Raw genomic sequence first — 21,413 nt, forward strand, 5'->3', positions numbered from 1 at the left:
TCCACCAATCCTAAAAATCTCTCTCTTTTATCAACCTTCTCCGAAGAAAAGTGTTCAAGAAATGAATTACAATATAGAAAGCAAATTATGATGAGAAAATTGTTTATAAAAATATTTACATCAAGAAACGGTTTTCACAAATTGTACCAACACAAGAAAATATTCACAGTTGAGATCAAATATATGACTCTTTCGAAGAGGATTGAAATAAATTATGATTAAGAACGAATCAAATCATGAGAATTTGATTGTTTATCATCCGTTGGAAGAGTAGTTTCAGTTCCAGTGTGATTTGAATTATCAATTTGAGTCAAGTTCTGAGTTGCATTTGATTGATGTTGATGATGAGTGGCAGTAAAATTATCAAAGTTGAAGAATCTTAACTCTTGTGTTGTTAATTGATCAACCGTAAGTAATTCGAGTATAGGAAATGCTTCAAATGTAGCATTTGGGCCACCTAAGTGGTCAATCTCAATCTACCCAGAACGATTTGTTCAGAAGAACATCAGTTTTCAGAATGAGCCGACCAAAAGCGTTGAATTGAATGAGAAATATTGGACTTACTACTGTGGTCGCAATAGCTTTTGAAAATGGAAGAGCATCACCTTTCATACCAAGTACAGTTCCACATCCTCTGAAACTCAACTTATTCCTATTATCGATCATCTCATTTTGAATCACAAAGACAAATCACAAAAAATCAATGATCTGATCACTTTTCCACGTATTTTTTTCGAATTATATCAAGAAAAGAATAAATCATGAAAACCTTTTCACTCACGTATCAAATCTTAAAAAACCTAAGAAAGTATTATCATGTAAATTTTTAATTTGACCATTTTGACGAGCAGCAGTAATTCTACAAAGTTTAAGTAATTTAATTTCTTCATCTAAAAGTTGATAACCTTCATTAATCCTTTGAAAGATATTTAAAATGTTCTTTGGAAAAGTTAAAACTCCTTGATGATTAATTTTTTTTAATAAATTTAAAACTGATTGAGGTGTTGCTGGTACATTTGGATTTATTTGATATTGATTTAAGATTTCTGAATTCGATCTTAGTTTTGATTTTTGATATGATTTAGAAATTAAACAGATTATTAAAATTATTAAAAGCTTTTTAGGTTTTCTTATCATCGTCTTTTAAATTCAAAGGGTTTCAAATCCCAATTGTCTAGCAATTGACGAAAAAGTACTATTATTGACGCGAAAGAGGAAGGTGTAATGAGAAAGGTGTAATTAGTTTAGAACTTTAAAATTTTTTAGTGAGGAACTAAAGGAAGTCATCCTTTTAATTCTTTTACAATCATCACTTTAGAATTGAAATGCCATTTTCAATCAATCGATCAATCATTTCCTCCGAAAGCCACAGTTGATAGGTGTAAAACCCGAATGGTAACAAGAATCAAATCTTCTGATAACTTCTTGAATTATTTTGCCCGTCTCCTTGGATTCCTGATTCCCCCCACATGGATCCCCACTTTCTTTGACGTGGTTTATATTGAGGATCGCGTGTGATCGCGTGTGGTTTTGAAAATCGACATCAAATGACTTGTGATCAATCACACGTAAAGGCTTTCTTCAAAAACATCAAATGTTCCAACTTCCAAGTTACACATATGAGACTTTGATTTTGAAACCTTTGCCGAACTTGAACCCATTGATTCTCAAGTCATCTTTTACGGTACACAAATATCGTTCTGGAAATTTCCAGAAGGTTTTTTCCAGAACGCCAGAACCCTTCGGGAAGCCTTCTGGTGTTCTGGAAAAAACACAAATTCAACATAAACTCTCTGCTGCAGCCTGCTGCAGCTTCCCCACATACCCCGCCTAACAAACATGGATCAAGTGATCGACGACCATACTCCCACCTCCAGCCAACCAATGAATTTAAAATTTTTAGAGCCTCTTCAAGCCGATCGAGTCCGTTTTGATTGATTTGACGTAGACGACGACCGAGTAGCACAAGCTTAACAGACTGTGCACTGGCCAAGTGGTATTCCAGCGCGGCCAGCAAAAACAGGTACAGTGGCTTCCTAGCCTCAAATCGATCATCGGGATCATGCTCATCATCTAAAACGGCCTCGGATTGTAAGTTTTGCTGAACGATGATTGCTTGAAGACACCGAAGGATGAAAAGGCTTTCAGAATTCCTCTTTTTCTGGAAAGCTAAAGTTAAAAGGTCTGTTTGTGACTGATTCTTCTTGTGAATTGCCAAGTGAATAGACCGTTTCAGAAGTCGACGTCGGCTTTTTCGAACCATTGCAGGAGGAAAGGCAGAGTTAAATTGAAATGCAAGACCGAGAAGTGCTGAGAGTTGAGAAAAGTGATGTGGGAGGGTGTTTGATGTGCGTGGTATGAGGTGTGTGCTAGCGGATGTGTGGTTGGGTTCAGTACTCAGGTGTTGGGCATTCTGGAGTTTGGGGCATTCAAAGTTCCAGAACGCCAGAACGCCAGAACACACCAAAAAAAAAACCTTCTGGCGTTCTGGAAAAAGTGTTCTGGAAATTTCCAGAACGATATTTGTGTACCACATTTATCAATCTTGACCTTGATTTTTCCTTGGATATTCCCTTTGGCCAAAAGATATAATTTCACAACACCTCCAACTTCGTCGTCTCATCATCGAGTTACTTTCATTCATTCCAAACTGAAGGTGAGCCTTTGGAACGCAAAAAAGGACACACGCTCCCAACAGCCGGGTTCGAACCAGCGACCCTGAGATGAGGGCAGACACCTTCTCACAAAGAGATGATGTCGATTTTGTTCCATTACAGTCTCATGCTCTTCCAACTGAGCTATGTCGGGCGGTGACGGTCGGGGCTTTTTTGGTGACATGAGCAGAGAGGTGATGTGTTGGGTTGTGACTGATGTAGATCTGGGCAATGCTGGATTAATCTCTTTATCAAGGTAGATTAAGATATCGAGGAAGAAATCATGATGAACTGAAGAAGATTGAGGGGAAGTGAGATGTACATACAATTGAAAACTGGATTTAAATTTAACTCTTCTTTGATGGCTCTTGACCTGATTTATTGTGTTCTATTACTTGTTCTAAATCAAGATACATTGGGCGTGATTGATTGAGTTCGAGTTTGAACGCTTGAATGACATCTATATGAGGTGCTTTTGATTAGGATTAAGTAGACCAAAACTAACACCAATCAAGTTGATTATGACTTCCAACATGCAAATTGTATAGATTAGAACCCCAAAACGATTGAAATGTGATTGAACGGGTTCGGTTCGTATTTGAATCCCATAATCTGGAGTGGCAGCGCTGTTAGAAAAGCTTCATATTTTGCATTGATGTTATAACGACTTTGAATTGTTAACCAAGATGAATGTGGAGTTATGAGAGTGATTTGGCGATGTTGTTCAATTATAGCGCTGGCAGATCTTGGGATCATTGTGGTGATGAAGAAATCTTTGATGTGTTGAGAAAAGAAATGAAGAAGATAAGGATCCGTTCGGCTGCGCCATCTCATCTGACATCCAGCTTGACCTTCTGCCCAGTCGGGGTCGGGCAAAGAGATTGTCATCCTGATTTTTGGTGACAGATGACGGTCAGATGGTCTCCAGATGTGCAGCCGAACGGACCCTAAACAAGCCAAAGGATGGAACCACTGCTCTGCCTGCGTTTTGTGAGTTGATCTGATTCTGATGCACCAGCTCAAAAGGTATCGGGGTCTACCAATGCGGTCCTCGCAGAGAGTATTGGGTTATCTAATCTTATATTTAATCCTTTCATATTCTTTTCTTGTCTTATATGTTATGATATCATTATTACTAATCATGACATCATTTGCTGTGTGTGCTGTGAGCTGGTATCTGTGATGTCTCTGGTATATAAAGAGAGTTGCCTTACCTGATTGCATTCCTTCTTTTCTCTTCCATCACTTTGAGCAGGTTTGCCCTAGCTCTTATTGGTCACTGAGAATTATTATCTCTACTAGTAGCTTACTAGTCTTTCCTTCAGAATTTGCAGCCATCTTGTGATTCTTTGGAAACCTGTGATCTTTCCTCTTCCCTTCAATCCTACCAGCATCATCACATGTTATTTTGCATGAACAACTGATCTTCTCTGATTAATCATTCATCAGATCAACATCCTGTGTGATTGAACCTGACTTGGGATCTTCTTATTCTGATACTCCCTTCAGGTGGGCTCAGCTGTGAGGTCAAACCTTTCTAAATGTCTGCAGAGAGTGCCTGAGCTATGTTAGTCAAGCGCTGGCATTTTGAGGCGGGACAAAGAGTGGTTTGATCAAAAACAATTGCTTGTGCGTGAGTTGGTTTGAAGACCTATGGTCTGAACCTATCTATGACAATGACCAGGAATTTCAGGTGTGGCAGTCAAGTTATTGGACACCTTTGATTTACAAATGGATTTTGATTCAATATGTAGTACCAGTTCATTGAGGTTTTATGTACGGTGAACACAAATAAAAGGACAAGAACAACTGCATTAAATTTTACTGTAGGAAAAAGCAAGGTGTTCTCCTGGTTCTATGGAAGTTGGAAGTTCAGAACTTCCAGAATGCCTATCACATCTTAGTAGTGGATCTAGCATGGCAGTCATGGAAAATAGTCTGTGACACTGACATGTTTCAAATTGACTGGTGAAGAACTTATAACTCAACAAGGGTTATACAGAGCTAGAAGGGGATCAATTAGAGGATACAAAGTAGAATCCGGGCACGTGCCCGGGCGTGTGCCCAGATTTTTTTTGGCAGTAAATTTGAATTCTGGGCCCGGACTTGTGCCCAGAAAATCAAAATTTACTGCCAAAAGAAATCCGGGCACGCGCCCGGATTCTACTTTGTATCCCCTAAATGACTAGTACACAGTTTCTAAGGACTGCCCTTCCAAATCAAGACAGCCAGAAAGGAATTTCTGTTGAATTGAGTACTGATGAAGAACAAGTGAAAAGTATTTTGATTTTTGAAAAGGACCAAAAATGCACAAGCTTTGAAAGTGAAGACGGCCCAATTTATTTATTTCTCAACACTGTTAGTGTTATTCCAGTCAGATAACAAAGAAGAAAGCACAATATCTTTTTGATATTGTTCCCAAAATAAGTCACAAAACTTCACTACTAAAATAAATTCCTTCTTTATATTTGTGATGAAGGGCATATTTGAGTGACCAGGTATCATTGAAATTAGTTTGTTATGTTAAAAAACAACAAGGTTGTAAATGATGAAGAAGGAATGGGAACAACAACAAATTCCTCCACCTGGTAGTATACAACATTCATCACAATCTTTAAAAATGGTCAACAGCCTCAAAAACCAATCATTTTTGACAAAAACCTTCAAAAACCTCTTTTACAAATCTTGCTATGCTTTTAATTCATTTCTCATCTTATAAATATTTCTCTTTCCATTCTCTTCATTCACAGCATTATAAATTCTTTTCTTCTTATGAATGACCTTGAAAATCTTTCTAAAAACTCTTGGCCTCCATCACCTCCTATTAATCACACTATTATGTATTCAGGTCTACCAGTGATACCCCCTTTGACCACTTTTTGTAAGTTTTTCTTTCCTTCAGTATTTCACTTCTCACTAATCAACTCTTCTGATAAAATTTCTTATCAACTAATGTGACTATTCCCTGTTACCAATCAAGCTTATTGACTCTTGAACTTTCTTTTTGTACCCTAAAAACCATCTCCAACTTGATTTTACCTATATTTTTGAATTCTTTACACTAGAGACCACATGGGCACACCCGCAACAGGTGACCTGATACCATTACATATGCTGGCATACACATGAACCAACAAACATTTTCCTGTGGGAAGACCATTAATCACATTCAGTGTAGTTTCTTAGCTAAAATGCGGAAATAACACAGAAATGATGCCAAGATAATACATTTTGGCTCATCAACTGAGTTGAATACAATTAGTTTTCCCAGAGGAAAATGGCCTCTTGTTTCTTGTGATAATCAAATGCACCCATTTTGTTTGACATGCTGAATTCTTCAACCTTAATGCTAACCAGAGTGCCTTGTGAATCTCATTATGTGGGGGCTAACCCAACAATACTGGAACAGTATGGTGGTTTTCAATATGTATCAAGCTGGATTGTTTGGTCAAATACCCTGAACACTATCCTCATTAGGATAGAATGTAATGTAAAGAAAATTTTAACCTGCTCTGATTTTTTGAATGTTTGTGGCCTTTTCTGATCTCTTGGCAGGGTTGAGAAGGTTTGAGCCCTGTTCTCCATCCTCATAACAACAATGGGCCACTGCAATGCGTTGCCTGCAACGGTTAAATACCAATACTATAGTCCCACAACGCAACAGGCAAAGGCAACAGCCGTGCGTGCAACACAAACCGTTGCTTGGTTGCTTAGCGTTGTGGGTCATGCGTGTGAGGGATCTAGCAAAGTCTGATGGAAATTGCTTGTAGAAGCAGGGAGGGTCCAGGGGTATCTGAGATATCCCTGTGCCTGTGCCGGGGCCATGCCTGTTTGCCCGTTGTGGGGTTGCATTGCTCACAATGGGTTGAGAACCACAACACAACCACCTGTAATCCTGGACCTGTACCAGCAACACACCAAGCAACAGCCTGACTCGTTGTGTTCCGTTGCGTTGCTGGTGTCTCACTGTTGCTTGCCTTTGCTGTGCGTTTCTCAGTCAAAGCAATGCACTGGCCCAACATTGCTCATACCCTGATCCTTGATGCCAGTGTAGATGTTTGTGTTTGCCACTTGGCATGTGTGAAGAACGTTTTTGCAGACACTCTGTCAGGTGGTGGGTCCAGCAAAGTCTGCAATCTCATAGAACGCGCCTCCACTCTTCATCTTGATACTTTCGCCATCCTACCTAATGGAAGTTTTGATACTGCTTGCCTATGAAATGTCTTCCCCTTCCAAAAATGACCCTTTACTTGCTATTGCAAGGGAAAATGTCAACCAACCTCTGGCCTCCTCTACCAAAGCAAAATAATGCTGCACTCTAATTTCTTTTCTTGATTTTTGTCGCTCTGAGGTGTTTGTCCCTATCCCTTTTGAAGCAACTCTTGTGTTGTCCATTTTCTCTTCTTGTTGTTGGATCAATCCTTGTATGAGCTGTCCTGTCTCTCCTTCTACTATTGAAGACTACCTATCAGGCACCGTGTCAGCACAACCAACAATTTTACATCACATTTTGGTATGCACTGACAAAAAGGATTTGAAAATGCAATAAAGGATAGGATTTTTATAATGTGATATAATAGTGATGTGACTTTATGTTTCATGTCTTTTGAGCAAATCAACTTTTCATGTGATGTTATGTCAGATAGCTGAATTCCATCTAATTGATAAGTGATCAGAAATCACAAGATGAGCCAGTACTTGATCCAAACTACATGTGATTTAACATTGCTCTCACCAGTGATGCAATAGGCTGTATCACATGAACTACAAGTGATTCAATTGTATATGGTGTATCACTCTTGGCAATCCATACATTCTGAAAGGAAACCAACACTGACCAGTCAACTTTGATTGCAATCTTGACTGTCCCAAGGAATCCTTGCATTTATCAAGAGTAGCACATATATATTCTTGATGACAATCCTTGGTACAAACTGAATATTTTGCGTTGATGGGTTTGAAACGAGAAAATAATATTGTCCTGACTAACTACATTGTTGACCAGTGGAGGTGCCATTGAGGCTACTCTGGGACACACAGCCTTGCAATGTAATAGTGTGTTTATCTTAGATGGATTGTGTAGATATGACACCAGAAAATCAGCTTTACTATAACATTGAATGTCAAGGGTAATCAATGTCAATTTGCCAACGTCTTAACGGTTGAAACAGCAAGATTTTAACGCGCAGTTATACGTATAATGTTTTCTCATTCAAGGTTTTAATAGTTCACATCAAGATTGAAAACACATCCTCATTGGGTTCAGATTGGATTGTGTTTCTAACAGGATACAGAGGCGGGAGACATCACAATCTGCATTTATTTGAAAGCTCATCTCATCCCAAGAAAATCAGATTGAAAAGATTTTGACCAACAAGTGAGATACAAAACCCCTTCTAAAAAGTTGATTTTATTTTCTATTCTTCATCTCGTCTTGCAGGCAGTCGCGGTACAGCCTGAAAGGAAATCAACTCTTGTCAGTTAATCGATTGTTTTGAAATGGATAAAGAAATCTGAACTGACCCATGGATTTAGCAATATTGCCATCAAAGGGACATTTATAATGATAACCAGCAGGATTGGTACACTCTGAAAATTTTGGATTCATAGATTGGAAAAACAAATCAATCTTGAATACTTTTTACAAGCTAGTCAAGCCATTGGAAGTACTGACTGAAATAATAAGGAACATTCGGGTCCGGGTGTATCCATTCATATTGAGCACAATCTTGACCACTTATGCCGGGGGGACCTTTTTCGAGCTGACATCCAGTCATATGAACGTATTGATGATCTACGTAAGATGGTTACATGATAAATTATATTCCAGCTCGTGATCAGTTCTACTGTACGCATTCAAGGTAATCAAGATTGGTTTCTCGTCTGCTTACTCTGCCACCAGCAAGCTTTTAATGGGCAGTCATACACAATACCGCTTCCCGTGCATACTATACGTCGATCAAAGATGTGATCCGAATCAGCTGTGAGTTCAGATTATGCTGAAGTGCTATAGGATTGACGATTTATATCGAGTTCACATACCTGCTTTATCTCCCTTTACTTCAAACTTGATTGAACACGGAAGAACGTTCGATAATGAGTCTCCTATAACATCAGTAATCAACAGTGAAAAAAGTAGAAGGGAGATCTTTAGAAAGGCGTGAAGCATTGTGATTGTAGTATGAGAGCAAGAAGAATGTCAATTGAGGTCTATCAACTCGCGATAATCAAAAATGAGTAAGATGAGGAAGTGGGTGATGGGGTATGAAGCAAGAAGAAAAGATCTCAGTCCTTGATCTTGCTCAAAGGAGAGGGAAAACTTGATCGGAAGTCCTCTGGGAAAACATCGGACACACAAGCCACAGGGTCAGAATTCAGGAAAGCTTCTGATTTCTGAGCTGTTGTCATTGGTGGCGCTTCTGAGAACGAACACTGCCAGCGGTGGCGCAATCCTATAGTCTTGGCTGAAGACATGAAGTGAGATTTACAGCAGGACCCTTGGATACATCCGAGACGGGAATGAATTGGAATTCTAGCGTCTTTCCCAAAACTAAGCATGCTGACTTTTGCTGAGGCCTGACGTTCAGGATATCCAATGATCTCTCAGAAAAAACAAGTGGGGTCGCGTTTTTTGAGTCCTCACAGGTCCTCATACCAAAATACGACGATTGATAGTGACCTTGTGACCCTCTCGCGAGGTCCCTTGTTTTTTGCCAGAGGGGACTTCTTTACCTTGATTGCTGACCAATGATCTCATACACGCTCCGATCCGTTCTTCAAACACATCTTGTTCCATCATAACCTTACAACATGACTCTCCAAGATATTCATATCTTTGATTCTTCACAGGGTACTGCAATATACCCAAGCACTGAGGCTTTTTTCCTATGATTCATCAATCTTGGCAATCCGTACATTCTGAAATAACCTCAACTCTTTTCAGTCAAGTCGTATTGTGTTTTTTCAAATTGATAATGAAATCTTCACTGACCAAAGAATAGTTCAGTTTAGAAACAGTAAAACATTGAAACAAATCATGATGGCTCAAATAAGACACTTTGATCAACCATAGATGAATCAAGATTGAAATACTGACTATTAAGACTGCTGCCGTATTGATACTCACTGAGAGGCGCACGCTCTTGCATTCGAATCGTGTGTTGATCTATAAAATGAATCGAATTCACTATAAGATTGGATATCAAGAGTAATCGGTATTGGTTTGCCAAAATCTTACTGTTGAACTAAACTTAACAAATCCACTCTCAATGGGATTTTTATTTTATAATCTTTATATCTGTGGTACGAGATCATGAGCAAAGACGGGCTTTTCAGTCATCTTGTATGACGATTTGCCACTGGAACATGCTCAAAGGAAGTTTGGAATCGGATCAATAAGCAAATAAATTTGGACTGACATGATATTTCATGAACTTGAGCTGAGAATTGTATGTGATATGTCCATGAATGTATGTCACAGAAGTGTCAGGGATGATTAGGTTTAAATGAGTTTCAGATCGGAGAAGAGTTTTTGAAACTTCCGATTTCTTTGTTTCTTTCTTTGTTCAGCTTAAACAATCAACATTTCATCTCAACACCTAATTTCAGTTCAACAGCGCCGCCTACGCTGGGAAGTAGTCAATCAAACTACTCCGGAAAACGGCAACTTAAACCCATTAAAGATATCAAATCATTCTCATCAAATCCATCAAATCAAATCAAATTCATTCAACTTATTAATCTTGGATCATCTTTTATCAATCGAGAGATAAACCTTTTGAACGTTTGTGATGCTTTCAGAACTTAAACAAGAACATGATCAAAACCCAATTCAGAGTGATTATCTCCATTTCTTATCTCCATTTCTCTGAATCATCAATTTTGGATTCGATCACTAACATTAATCGGCTGCCTTTCTTTTCTCAATTCGAATCAGTCTCTTATCCAGATCCACCACCAACAACACCATTTTCACATTTAATACCCAATCAAACCATAGCAGTACTCTCTGAATTTCAATTAGTCTCTGGTCTCATCTTAAAAGAGGTGCCAGTAGCATACCAAACCTGGGGAAAATTAAATGAAACTAAATCAAATTGTATGATCATCTGTCATGCCTTAACAGGTTCAGCTGATGTAGAAGATTGGTGGGGACCTTTGATGGGTGCAGGTCTTGCGTTTGATCCGACTCGATACTTTATCTTTTGTGCCAACGTCTTGGGTTCACCTTATGGAACCGCTTCACCTGTGACCATCAATCCTCTGAGCGGGATGCGTTGGGGTCCTGAATTTCCTTCGACTTCTCCACGTGATGATGTTCGACTTCAGAAATTGATTTTAGATCATTTAGGTGTTCAATCGATTGCAGTCGTCATCGGTGGTAGTATGGGAGGAATGCAATGTCTCGAATGGCCTCTGATGACACCTAAAGGTTATGTTCGTAACATAGTCCCGATAGCTACCTGTGCTCGTCATTCGGCTTGGGGTATCAGTTGGGGAGAAGCTCAAAGACAATCGATTTATTCCGATCCGAAATATCAAGATGGTTATTATGATCAAAAGGATGGTCCGGTCACCGGTTTAGCGGCTGCTAGGATGGCTGCCTTACTGACTTATAGATCTAGAGATAGTTTTGAAACTAGATTCGGTCGACGTCAAATGAATTCGAGTCCAACTTTAACCAATCAAGATGATGATGATCAAATCAAATTAGCTACCCTTAAAGCAGTTGCAGCTCATAATGATGGACATCGATCCCCATCACAAACCGAACTTGATAAACCAACTCAAACACTCAACCAAAAGGTTCTCAATCAAAGCTCTTGTACATTTTCAGCTCAATCTTATTTAAGATACCAAGGAACCAAATTCGTCAATCGATTTGATGCTAATTGTTATATTCATTTAACTAGAAAGATGGATAGCCATGATGTCGATTTCGGTCGAGAAAACTTAATTGAACAGACCGGTGGATTAGAACAAATACCTGAAGGAACTTTGGTGGTCGCGATCGATTCGGATGGATTGTTTATGTTAAGTGAACAACGTGAGATGGTCAAAGCTATGCCTAATGCTAGATTAGTAGTTGTTGAAAGTCAAGATGGTCATGATGGATTCTTACTTGGTTAGTCTTTTCTTTCTGTACCCAACACAGAACCGAATCTCGGAATTAATCTTCTCTCTGTGTGTGTGGGTTTTTTTCTTCTTCTTCTTGATTCAGAATTTGAACAAATCAATCGTCATGTACTTTCACATTTACATGAAAGATTAAGTGAAATTTATGAACAAGAACTTCATGAAGATCAATTAAATCAATCTAATCAAGTGAAAAAAGAAAGTTTGTTTGGTGAAATTGAAGAACCTATTACAGATTGGTAAAACATCAAAATCAAAAAAATCAAAATCGATATATATGTATATGTTTTTTAACCCAAAGTTGATGGTTTTTTTTCACATTTTTATAAAGAACATAAGTATTACGTAAAGTGAAGCACAAGTGTTTTTGGTTTTTTTTTGGGGGGGTCGTTTCGAAGGTTTTTTTTTTCAAAAAAGGAAATGAATGTCTTTAAAAGTTTTAACTGCTCTTTGAAATCAGAAGCTTGATTTTTTCCTCATGATTATAAGACGAACAACACTGTCCTTCTACATATGATGTCCACCTTGAAGACTTACAAATCGCACTTGGTACATGAGATAATTCTTGAAAGTGTTAAGCAAATCAATCTGGTGTTTTGTTTAATCTGTTTATGATAAATAAGAACTGATCTTGAACAGTGTATGTATGTGAATTGATGTTTATTCAAAACCTCACACACACATGCACACACACATCAAACTTGTGACAATGTGAAACATTTGTGCAGGAGATCATCTTAGGGAAGAGATCTTCTGGGTTTACTGTTACATATTGAATCAAATCAATTGAAACAAAAATGAAAATCTACTTGGATATCCTTTGATGAACTGTATTGGGGGTTTCACACGATCTCAAGAAGCCCTGGTACCTACTACATCAAGGAAGATGAATGAATTAAGATGAGAAGATTCAAACTTTTTTGGGGAACTCTTACAATTAGGTGCCTCAAAAGATCAATGCTCAGAGATTGGAAAATAAGAATGTGAAGTTTGAACTCACTTTTAGGGGTTCATACTTGGACCTCATGAGTTGAAGTGATTGGGTATGTAGAGTGTTGTACAATACATAATAAATTAAATTTGTTTAAAAATGGATTCATTGAATTCCAAGAGCCTCTTAATTAGATTCAGTATCACATGCAAGGTGGAGAATTTGAATCCCCACTTTTGAATTTAGGCTGTGTAAGTCCCACCATGCATTCTTCTGGTTGTATACATAGCTCTGATGTGAAAGTTAAACGTTTGAAAAGGATCTGGGAATGGAATCTGATGGTGAAAAAAACCTTGGTTAGTTTTTTTCTTCTTCAAAGGGATTTAGAGATCTGGTTTGCTTGAAAGACCTTTTTAACTCAAACATAACTCGTATGGTGTGAGACAAGAATGAAACTAGAAGGTTTTCTTTTTCATTTGTTGAGAATTCTGAATTGAATGTGTGTTTGGGGTGGAAGTTGGTCCCATTGGTGGGTTTCTATGTGAGAGATGTCTGAGCATTAAAGGAACCATATATGTATAGGATGAACTTGAGTTTCTTTGGATTTGTGTTTCAGGAATATCAAACCTGTTTCAAAGGACCCGTGAGAGATTCTGAGTTTTTGTACTATGCGTGTGAAAAGAAGAAGGATTCTTTGTTTTAAGAACTGAATGAATGAATGATTCTTCTGGGAATCTTATTGTACAATCTATACACCACGGGGCAATTGTTGAGCCAAAAGCTGAGCTCAAAAGTGGTCGTGTCCAAAAACCGGTCAAACGCTGGCCAAAATCTCAGGTTTTGGTCAGATCTTGACGGTCGGATGAGACCGGCTGTTTTCTGGCCAAAACCTCAGTTTTTGGCCAGAAAAAAGCTGGTCTTTAGCTGATCGATCTGGCGGTATATTGATGAGCATTATGCCCGTCAAAAGCTGGACAAACGGCCGTCTGATACGACGGTCAGATTTGATGCTGTGAAACAAAAAACCCGTTTTTGTGATCTTGTCGATAGAAGGTGTTCTAGCCACAGTTTTTGTGATTAGACAACGGGAAAGCTCCCAGAATCGAATTCATGGTCTGGGAGGCCCTCAACCCTTGATCAGCACAACACCCCCATCCACAAGAGTCGAGGAGGTAAGCACTGGGTGGAGGCATGAGAAGGTGAAGAGAGATGAGCTCGATCTCTCTTCACATGATCAGCGGCCGCTTCCGATGATCGAAGCCCGTCTACAGGCCGCCGTTTGCCCAGATGCCGGCCGCCAGCAAAGCCCAGCCAAAAGACCGCCGTTCCACTGGCCAGATTTTGGCGGCCGGCCACCACCAAGGAAATCTGGGCTTTTGGCGGTCTTTTCTGACCGTCAAACGGCGAGCACAATTGCCCTGTGGTGTACACCACGGGGTAATTTGTACCATCGGATGGCGGTCATGGAATACCATCTGAAGGCGAGAAATGCTTGGTAGTGGAGAACCGCTGCCAGATGGTCAGTGGCGCGGCGAGAAAAAGGCGAGATTGCCAGACCTCCGTTAGATGGGCCAGATGGCGGCCTAAAGACCGTCTCCGAGTAAAGTTTGTACACCGCCGATCATGAGGGAGCCGATCAGCAAACCTGATTGTTCCTTCCCTCAGCCATGCCATCCACCCCATGTGGGTTGAGGGATTCAGATAGAACAACATGGCAAGGAGCTCCTAGACCAAAGAATGGATTCTAGGAGCTCTCGTGTTGTCAAAATAAAAAAGGGGTGGCTAGAACCACGGCAATGGAGGCAAATGTGATTAAGGAACTTTAATTGCACAGCCTCCGGTTTCACGTTCCTTGAAGACACTCCCTCTTACCGTCTTCTGCTCGCCAAAAAGCTGGTCGATCTCTTGCCAGACCAACCAGCCGGCTTACCAGCTGATTTCTGGTCGAAATCCCAGCGTTCGGCCAGATCTCGACACGACCTCTTTCTCGCTCGTATTCCGACAAAAAGTTACCCCCTGGTGTAGTTATGAATCTGATGTGAATTGAATTGATCTGTATGTATGAGTTGATCAGCTGATGTTTTATGATTGAATGGGTGGGAAATGTCTCACTATGATCATCTAAGAGGAAACCTTTCAATGAAGATTTTCTTGAAAGTTCCTTTTGTTTTTGGCTAGTGAGATTCCTTTGAATAGTTCAGTTTAATTTCAGATGTGGACATAATAGAATCCACCATGTAATTTGGGAATGTCTAGATATATTGAATTGGTTTTAGACTGTTGAACCAAGAGATCTATAATTTCTATGCAATTCAGAATAATGGTGTTGAGATACCATGGCCCATACCATTTAAATATGAATCCAAGATATATGAAGTTTGGATTCAAGTGGGTTTGTGTATGTAATTTATGTGAATAACAAAGGACTGGATACATAGATTCATAGTTTTCTTTGTTTTTCTTTAAGAAGATATAAGTAAGTTCTATCGAGCTGAGTCTGTAGTCTTGAGAGTGAGAGGTGGGGAAGAGTTTGAGATGATGTATTTTGTTAATTAAAATCATGTGAATTTGTGTTGATATGAATGAGTTGATGAGCTGATGAGTGAGCTGATGATAAGAAAGGTAAAATGGAAGATTGTTGATGACTTGAACTTGAGTCAATAGTGTATTAGCACTATCTATAAAATGGGTCTCTCTCCTTCTCCTTCTCTCTGTGTCTCTGTCTGTCTGTCTGTTCATCCCTTGACTCATTATGAAACTGAGCACTAGTTTTAAATTTTGATTATATTTTACCATTTTCTGATCATCCACTTCTGATTTTAATCATTCTTCTCAACTTGTTTCATTTGTTCATCTTTTCTTAATTACCTAATTCACAAATGAATCAAACCAATCAAACTAACTCTACAAATCCAATAATCTCAAACCCAGATTCAAGTACCATCATCATCAGTTCAACTTCTGATACTTTGCTATCATCTTATGCAGTTTATCGTGGTTCCAAGAAAAATAAGAAACCATTAAACGAAAAACAAGCTGAGATCTTAGTAGAATTGATTTCTAAGATCGAACATCAATGTGAGATTGATGCTGATTGGCAAGCTGAACGGATTTGGTTATTAGGAAATCCAGATGATCCGAATGAACATGGAATTGCGTATGCGTGAGTTGAAATGTATCAAGATTCAGACTCTACTAGACTACTAGTCTCATTCAATTCAATTGATTTCAAGTTTTTTAAAATTTTCAAAGTTTTCTTTAAAAAACCATTTAACCAATTCATTCATTTCATTTCTTTCCTTTTCATCAGTCTTCTAATCCGAAACAAATCAGGTGATCTTAAACAGATTTGGAAATCTATCACCAAGGGTGTCAATCGTCGTCGATCAGCTGCTGTTCAAAGAGGTGAACCTAGTCCATGTAAGTTTTCAATCAATCAATCATCAAGACTCATACTAATCCTTCAATCAACAGCTTTGATCAAAACTTCAATTCGAACTCATCAAGACTCTATGACTCGAGATGACTCAACTTCTAATTCAAATCAAATCAACTCACATCATCCATCTTCAACTAAAGACGCGTCAATCTCACTTCCGGACCGTTCAACTTCTCCTACCGCTTTGCCTGCTCCATCCGCTCATTCATCTTCCTTAACACATTCACCAATCCAACATCGAGCATTAACTCTGAAACGTTCTCATTTCTCAAATCAATCCTTTTCACCATCGGATTTCGAAATCACTGGAACCTTTTTATTATGGTCTCCGTCGCCATCGAGATTAGGAAGAAAACCCATTAATAATAGTGATATCTTGGAATTACCTCCTATCATCTCTGATCGATTCATCAATCTCTTCAAGGGTTTAAAATATCATGAAACGATCATCACTCAACTTAGACTCAAACGCATCACCATTCCTGATGGACTCATCAGAAGATGTCATCTTGCAAGACAAGCTCTTGAGAGACCTTGGTCTTATTTTCAAGAGCAATTCATAAACGCGGTGTGTGTGATTCCTATGCCTAAACTTGATCTTTTCTTACGCGTCTTTCGTTATTTGTTTCCTATTTTGGATCTTCTTGACTGATGAGATCGATTGGATATTTTAGCGATCGGAATATAATAAAGACAAACTCTTGAAGAGACCATTCCAAACACCGGCTATGGTCATTCCATTCCATGACCTAGCTAGCGCCATACAAGAAAGAGATCAATACCAACAAGAGGCTTTAGTAAAGGCTCGTCTGTATTGTAATGATCCTTCACTCAAGGCTCGATTGTCAATGTTCACCGATGATCCTGAGTTTGACGCGGATAGTTGGGCTCAGGAGTCTTCTGAAAGAGATTCTCAATGGGCTCAATGTAAACAGATTGAACACACTCCCTTCATAAGGGCTATCTCACCTCCAGCCATCTCAAATCCAGATCCAACAGAGGAACCAAAGGATTCAGATCATCATCCGGCTTCTGATCTCGAACCTATCAACATCGCTCGATTACCTTCTACACCTACTCACTCTATCGAGAACCCAAGCAACCTGACCTCGCCTGTTGCCATTCCACCTGCTGAAGATGAAGATGAACGTCCTGTTAGCTCGGTTGGTCAATCTGCTAAAGCTCTAGAAAGTTCAAATCGAATCACAAAACCTTTGACCAATGACCAGATACCTGCTGGCGTCACGTCATCCGACCCCCCGTTATCTGTTTCGACTTCGCGTCTGTCCAACGTATTCAATGAACCCAACCGACCCCCTCCCTCTGCGCACCTGCCCAATCTTGAATCTTCCCTTCAATCAAGCGGATCTCTAAAGCGACGCGCATCTTCCGTGCCATTAAGCACCAACGTCCCCATGATCCCATGGAACACGGCTTCCCATCTGCCTTCAAGTGTACAACTACCCTGCATGGCCTCCCTATCATTAACTTCGCCGGACCCGGTTTCCAAAGCACCACTTCCTGATACCGCCACAAAGTCGCCAGCTGGGTCAGTTTCATTGATCGAGTCACGTGATCCCACCTGTGATGGACGGAGCAAGGAAAACTCGATAGACCTTACCAGTCCTGATCTAAACCGAGGCGGCCGATCACTTGTGGTTTCTGGTATCAGATCAGACCCAGCTCAAGACAATAGCTTTAGGCAAAGTCCGTTTACCCTACATGCATACAATGACGGACCTTTTGCTGGACCAAGATCCGACGATCAATCTACCAACCCATCATTAGCTCAGGTTTCAGACCCTAGATCAGATTCAAGCTCCAAAAAACCCGACTTACAACGCGCTTTATTCTTGTTAGATGGTTCCGATACTTCTTCATCAGCACTCAATCCAACTAACGACTCTGTAAGTTCAACCGTCTCCCAGGCATCTGGTCATGGTCAGGATCGTAGCCATGCTGCTGCTTCATCGTTCCAATCCACTTCATCCGTCCATCAATCCTATCAACCTCTGGTAAGTCAAAGTCGTCAGCAATCTCAAATGCCTAGCTCTTCATATGCTCTTCAGCTCAACTCCTCATCTCCCGTGACATCTTTGCAATCTTCTCACCTTACACCTTTATTGCTACAGCCTGGCCAATCCCATCCATTCCCTAGGGTGAACGTACCGGATACACAACCGCTCAGAAGGCGTTCTGACATCAACAACGATGCTGTATTACAAACCCGACAGCAATATGCACATTACCAGCATGCCTTGTCCAACATGGCTCAACCTTCTGGGTCACATCTCAGTCCGACTCTTCAATCAAAACAGTCCTCACCTCAGATGCTTCCACCACCTTCTCCAAACCCTTTGTCTAATCTATGGACTTTGAATCAACCTTCTTCGATTCGACGACCTAACAAGCCAAATGAAGCCACTATGACTGTTGAACAACTCTTGGAATATGTGAGTGGGTTTTGTATAAGTTTTGAAGGTCAAGTGGATAGACCGTTTCTTTCGTTTGAAACGGTTGAACAACTCTTTATTCTCGAGCGGCTTTATAGTATAGATCAAGCCAACCTTTTGAAAAATTATCAAAACCTTTTGAATCAACATCCAAATGTATTTGAACAAATCAAACGAGATTATCAAGATAGAAGAATCTATCTTATGAAAGAATTTGATTGTCTTTTGGAGAATTTGAACAGAGGAACGTTGATGAGACCGAATGTGACACCACAAGAAAGAGAACAGCAATTAGTTCATTTTCGATTGGTCCGGCAACGTAAGGCACAGCAAATGCAACAACGGCAACAGCAACCACCACAGCAAATACAACCACAGCAAATGCATCCACAGCAAATGCATCCACAGCAAATGCAAATGCAGCGCGAATGGGAACGGGCACAAATGCAACGACAACAACAACAGCGGCGGCTTCAGCAGCAACAACAATATCAGCAGCAACAACAACAACATCAGCAGCAGCAGCAACAACCACAACCGCAACTGCAACACCATCAACATCCACATCCACATCCACATCCACATCCACATCCACATCAACATCAACATCAACATCAACCTCAGCAGCAGCAACAATTTCAACAATTTCAACAACATCCACCATTACAATTCTCACCGTCTGCTCAAAGCGGCGCTCATCTACTTTCACCTAACCCACATCAACAAGTTCATCGAGCTGGACCAAACAGTATTCAAGCACCATTTCACTCACCACCTATTCTACCTGCTCAACAACCGCAATTTCAGCAACAACAGCAACAGCAACAGCAGCAGCAGCAGCAGCAGCAACAGCAACAGCAACAGCAGCAGCAACAGCAACGGAGATCAATTCCATCACCTGGTCCTAGTTCGTTTGGACCTGTTCAACTACCACCACGTCCACAACCACCAGGATCAATTCCTTCACCTGGTCCTAGTACGTTTGTACATCTTCAACCTCATCCTCCTAAATTCCATCAGCATCCTCAAGCACCACCATTACCACCACCACAAGTTCATTCGCCTACGATCACATTTGGAAAACCTTCTTCAAGAATGACTTTTCCGATTCCTACTGCGGTGAATTCTTATTTGTCTTCTACTGTGACGGCTCATCCGTATGCAGTGAAGATGATCGAACCACCTGGTTCGTCTTTGGTACCTAATTGTGAGTGAATCGAATTGGATTTTCATTGGTTTGGTTTTACTGAAGTGATGTATATGCGCATTTTGATTTAGTAGTCTATAGTGCTGAACCAAGACCGAGGACTTATTCGAATGTGAATGTGAATGTGAATCGATCTAGAATGAGTTATGGTACTGAAGAAGAGATTAGAAGACAGGTTTTGGGATCGGGATCGGTTGGGTTGATGAAGTCGAATGGGTTGGGGTCTTTGGATTTATCGGATCGGGATCGGGATAGGGATAGGGATCATGGAGAATTGGGTGGTTCGAGAATGTCAATGTCCTCTGATCAGACTACTGGGGTTATAGGTTAGTGTTTAGTTCTCTCTCTCTTTGGTACTACCTAAATCGGTTGTGAATTCTATTTTTTGAATTGGATGGAAAATGAGAGATTGGTTTTGGGATTTAAAGTGGATCTTTGGATGGATTGATTGATTGATTGATTTTGATTGTATTTTTTTCAGTGGGTGGGATTGGACAAAACGAAAATGGAAAAAGGAAGAGAGTAGTGATTGAAATAGATCAAGACGAAGAAGAATCAGAAGGAATAGAAAGTGAACGAAGACAGAAGATTGCCAAGGTTTATGAAATTTCAAATCAAGAAGAAGGAGATGATGACGAGATTGAGATTGTAAAAGGCAAAGAAAAAGGAAAAGAAAAAGAAGAGAACTTGATGAGAAAGGAAGTAGATGGGGACCAAGAAGAAGAAGAAGTTGGAATTGAAGTTGTCAGAGGTTTAGAGATTCAAGAAAAGCAGCAAAAGAATGAAAAGTTTATAAATGATTTGAAAGGATTGAGAGATGAACATCTTAGGATGATTAGGTTTCTTGATTCATTAGGATTGAATGAATGAGGATTGAGATTAGATTTGAAAAAGGAAGGGTCTTTGTGAATTGGTTTCTTTTGGGTGTAGGTAATATTGAGATTAGGTTGGATTTGAGAAAGGAGAAATAAATAGTGATGAGGTATTTCTGATTCAGGTTTTAATAGGGTATTTTTATTGGTTTATGAATTTTTCTTTTTTGTTATTGTTGTTTTTTTGTTATTGTTATTGTTTTTTTGTTTGTGATTGTTTTTTTTTGGTGATTGTTGATCTCTTGTGATATCTTTTTTTTTCTGTTCTTTTTGTTTTATTTTTCATTTTCATTTTCTTTATATATTTAAAAAGTATAAAACTTAACAAAGAAGAAGAAGAAGAAGAAGAAGGACAAAAGTAAAATAATAAGATAAGATGATGAAGATTGATAAACATATAATATATAATATCATGTTGAAAAAAAAACTAGATGAATGTTTTTTACATTGAAGTTGTTTGAAAACAAGAAAGAAGAGAAAAGAATTTGTTGTATTTTTTTTGTGTGAAGATACAAATTTTCTTAGCAAATGGTCTAGGAGGAGGAAGGGTGTATGTAGGACCCCGGTATGCTCCTATGAGGGGTACTGATGTAAAAAGATGACTTTTGAGCTCCCGCGTAATTTGGGATTATGCACTAGTGTCTTAGATTTTGCCGGTTTCTGCCCATTCCAGAGCTGCTTAAAGGTACGATACAGCCGATTGAAAGATTAACTGTCGAAAG

General features: G+C 39.5%; 4 protein-coding genes across 4 annotated transcripts; 2 read left to right on the forward strand and 2 right to left on the reverse strand.

The window, feature by feature from the left end:
* Positions 1-18: 18 nt before the first annotated feature.
* On the reverse strand, positions 19-1,137 carry MELLADRAFT_116976 (uncharacterized protein; the record flags this gene model as incomplete). Its single annotated transcript, XM_007411896.1, has 3 exons — positions 19-476; positions 565-652; positions 782-1,137. 3 exons carry the CDS (start codon positions 1,135-1,137, stop codon positions 219-221), a joined length of 702 nt encoding a protein of 233 aa, XP_007411958.1.
* Positions 1,138-8,078: 6,941 nt separating this feature from the next.
* MELLADRAFT_123564 (uncharacterized protein) lies at positions 8,079-8,823 on the reverse strand (the record flags this gene model as incomplete). Its single annotated transcript, XM_007411895.1, has 5 exons — positions 8,079-8,110; positions 8,178-8,243; positions 8,329-8,448; positions 8,546-8,602; positions 8,697-8,823. 5 exons carry the CDS (start codon positions 8,821-8,823, stop codon positions 8,079-8,081), a joined length of 402 nt encoding a protein of 133 aa, XP_007411957.1.
* Positions 8,824-9,464: 641 nt separating this feature from the next.
* MELLADRAFT_52941 (uncharacterized protein) lies at positions 9,465-12,032 on the forward strand (the record flags this gene model as incomplete). The annotated part of the gene is made up of 3 exons (XM_007411796.1): positions 9,465-9,504; positions 10,603-11,778; positions 11,875-12,032. 3 exons carry the CDS (start codon positions 9,465-9,467, stop codon positions 12,030-12,032), a joined length of 1,374 nt encoding a protein of 457 aa, XP_007411858.1.
* Positions 12,033-15,599: 3,567 nt separating this feature from the next.
* On the forward strand, positions 15,600-20,689 carry MELLADRAFT_88509 (uncharacterized protein; the record flags this gene model as incomplete). Its single annotated transcript, XM_007411797.1, has 8 exons — positions 15,600-15,883; positions 16,031-16,140; positions 16,195-16,727; positions 16,834-18,174; positions 18,292-19,588; positions 19,643-19,798; positions 19,891-20,145; positions 20,301-20,689. The coding sequence occupies 8 exons, from the start codon at positions 15,600-15,602 to the stop codon at positions 20,687-20,689; spliced, it is 4,365 nt and encodes a 1,454-aa protein (XP_007411859.1).
* Positions 20,690-21,413: the final 724 nt, after the last annotated feature.

Source organism: Melampsora larici-populina (genome assembly GCF_000204055.1).
Source record: "Melampsora larici-populina 98AG31 unplaced genomic scaffold MELLAscaffold_27, whole genome shotgun sequence".
Lineage (NCBI taxonomy): Eukaryota > Fungi > Basidiomycota > Pucciniomycetes > Pucciniales > Melampsoraceae > Melampsora > Melampsora laricis-populina.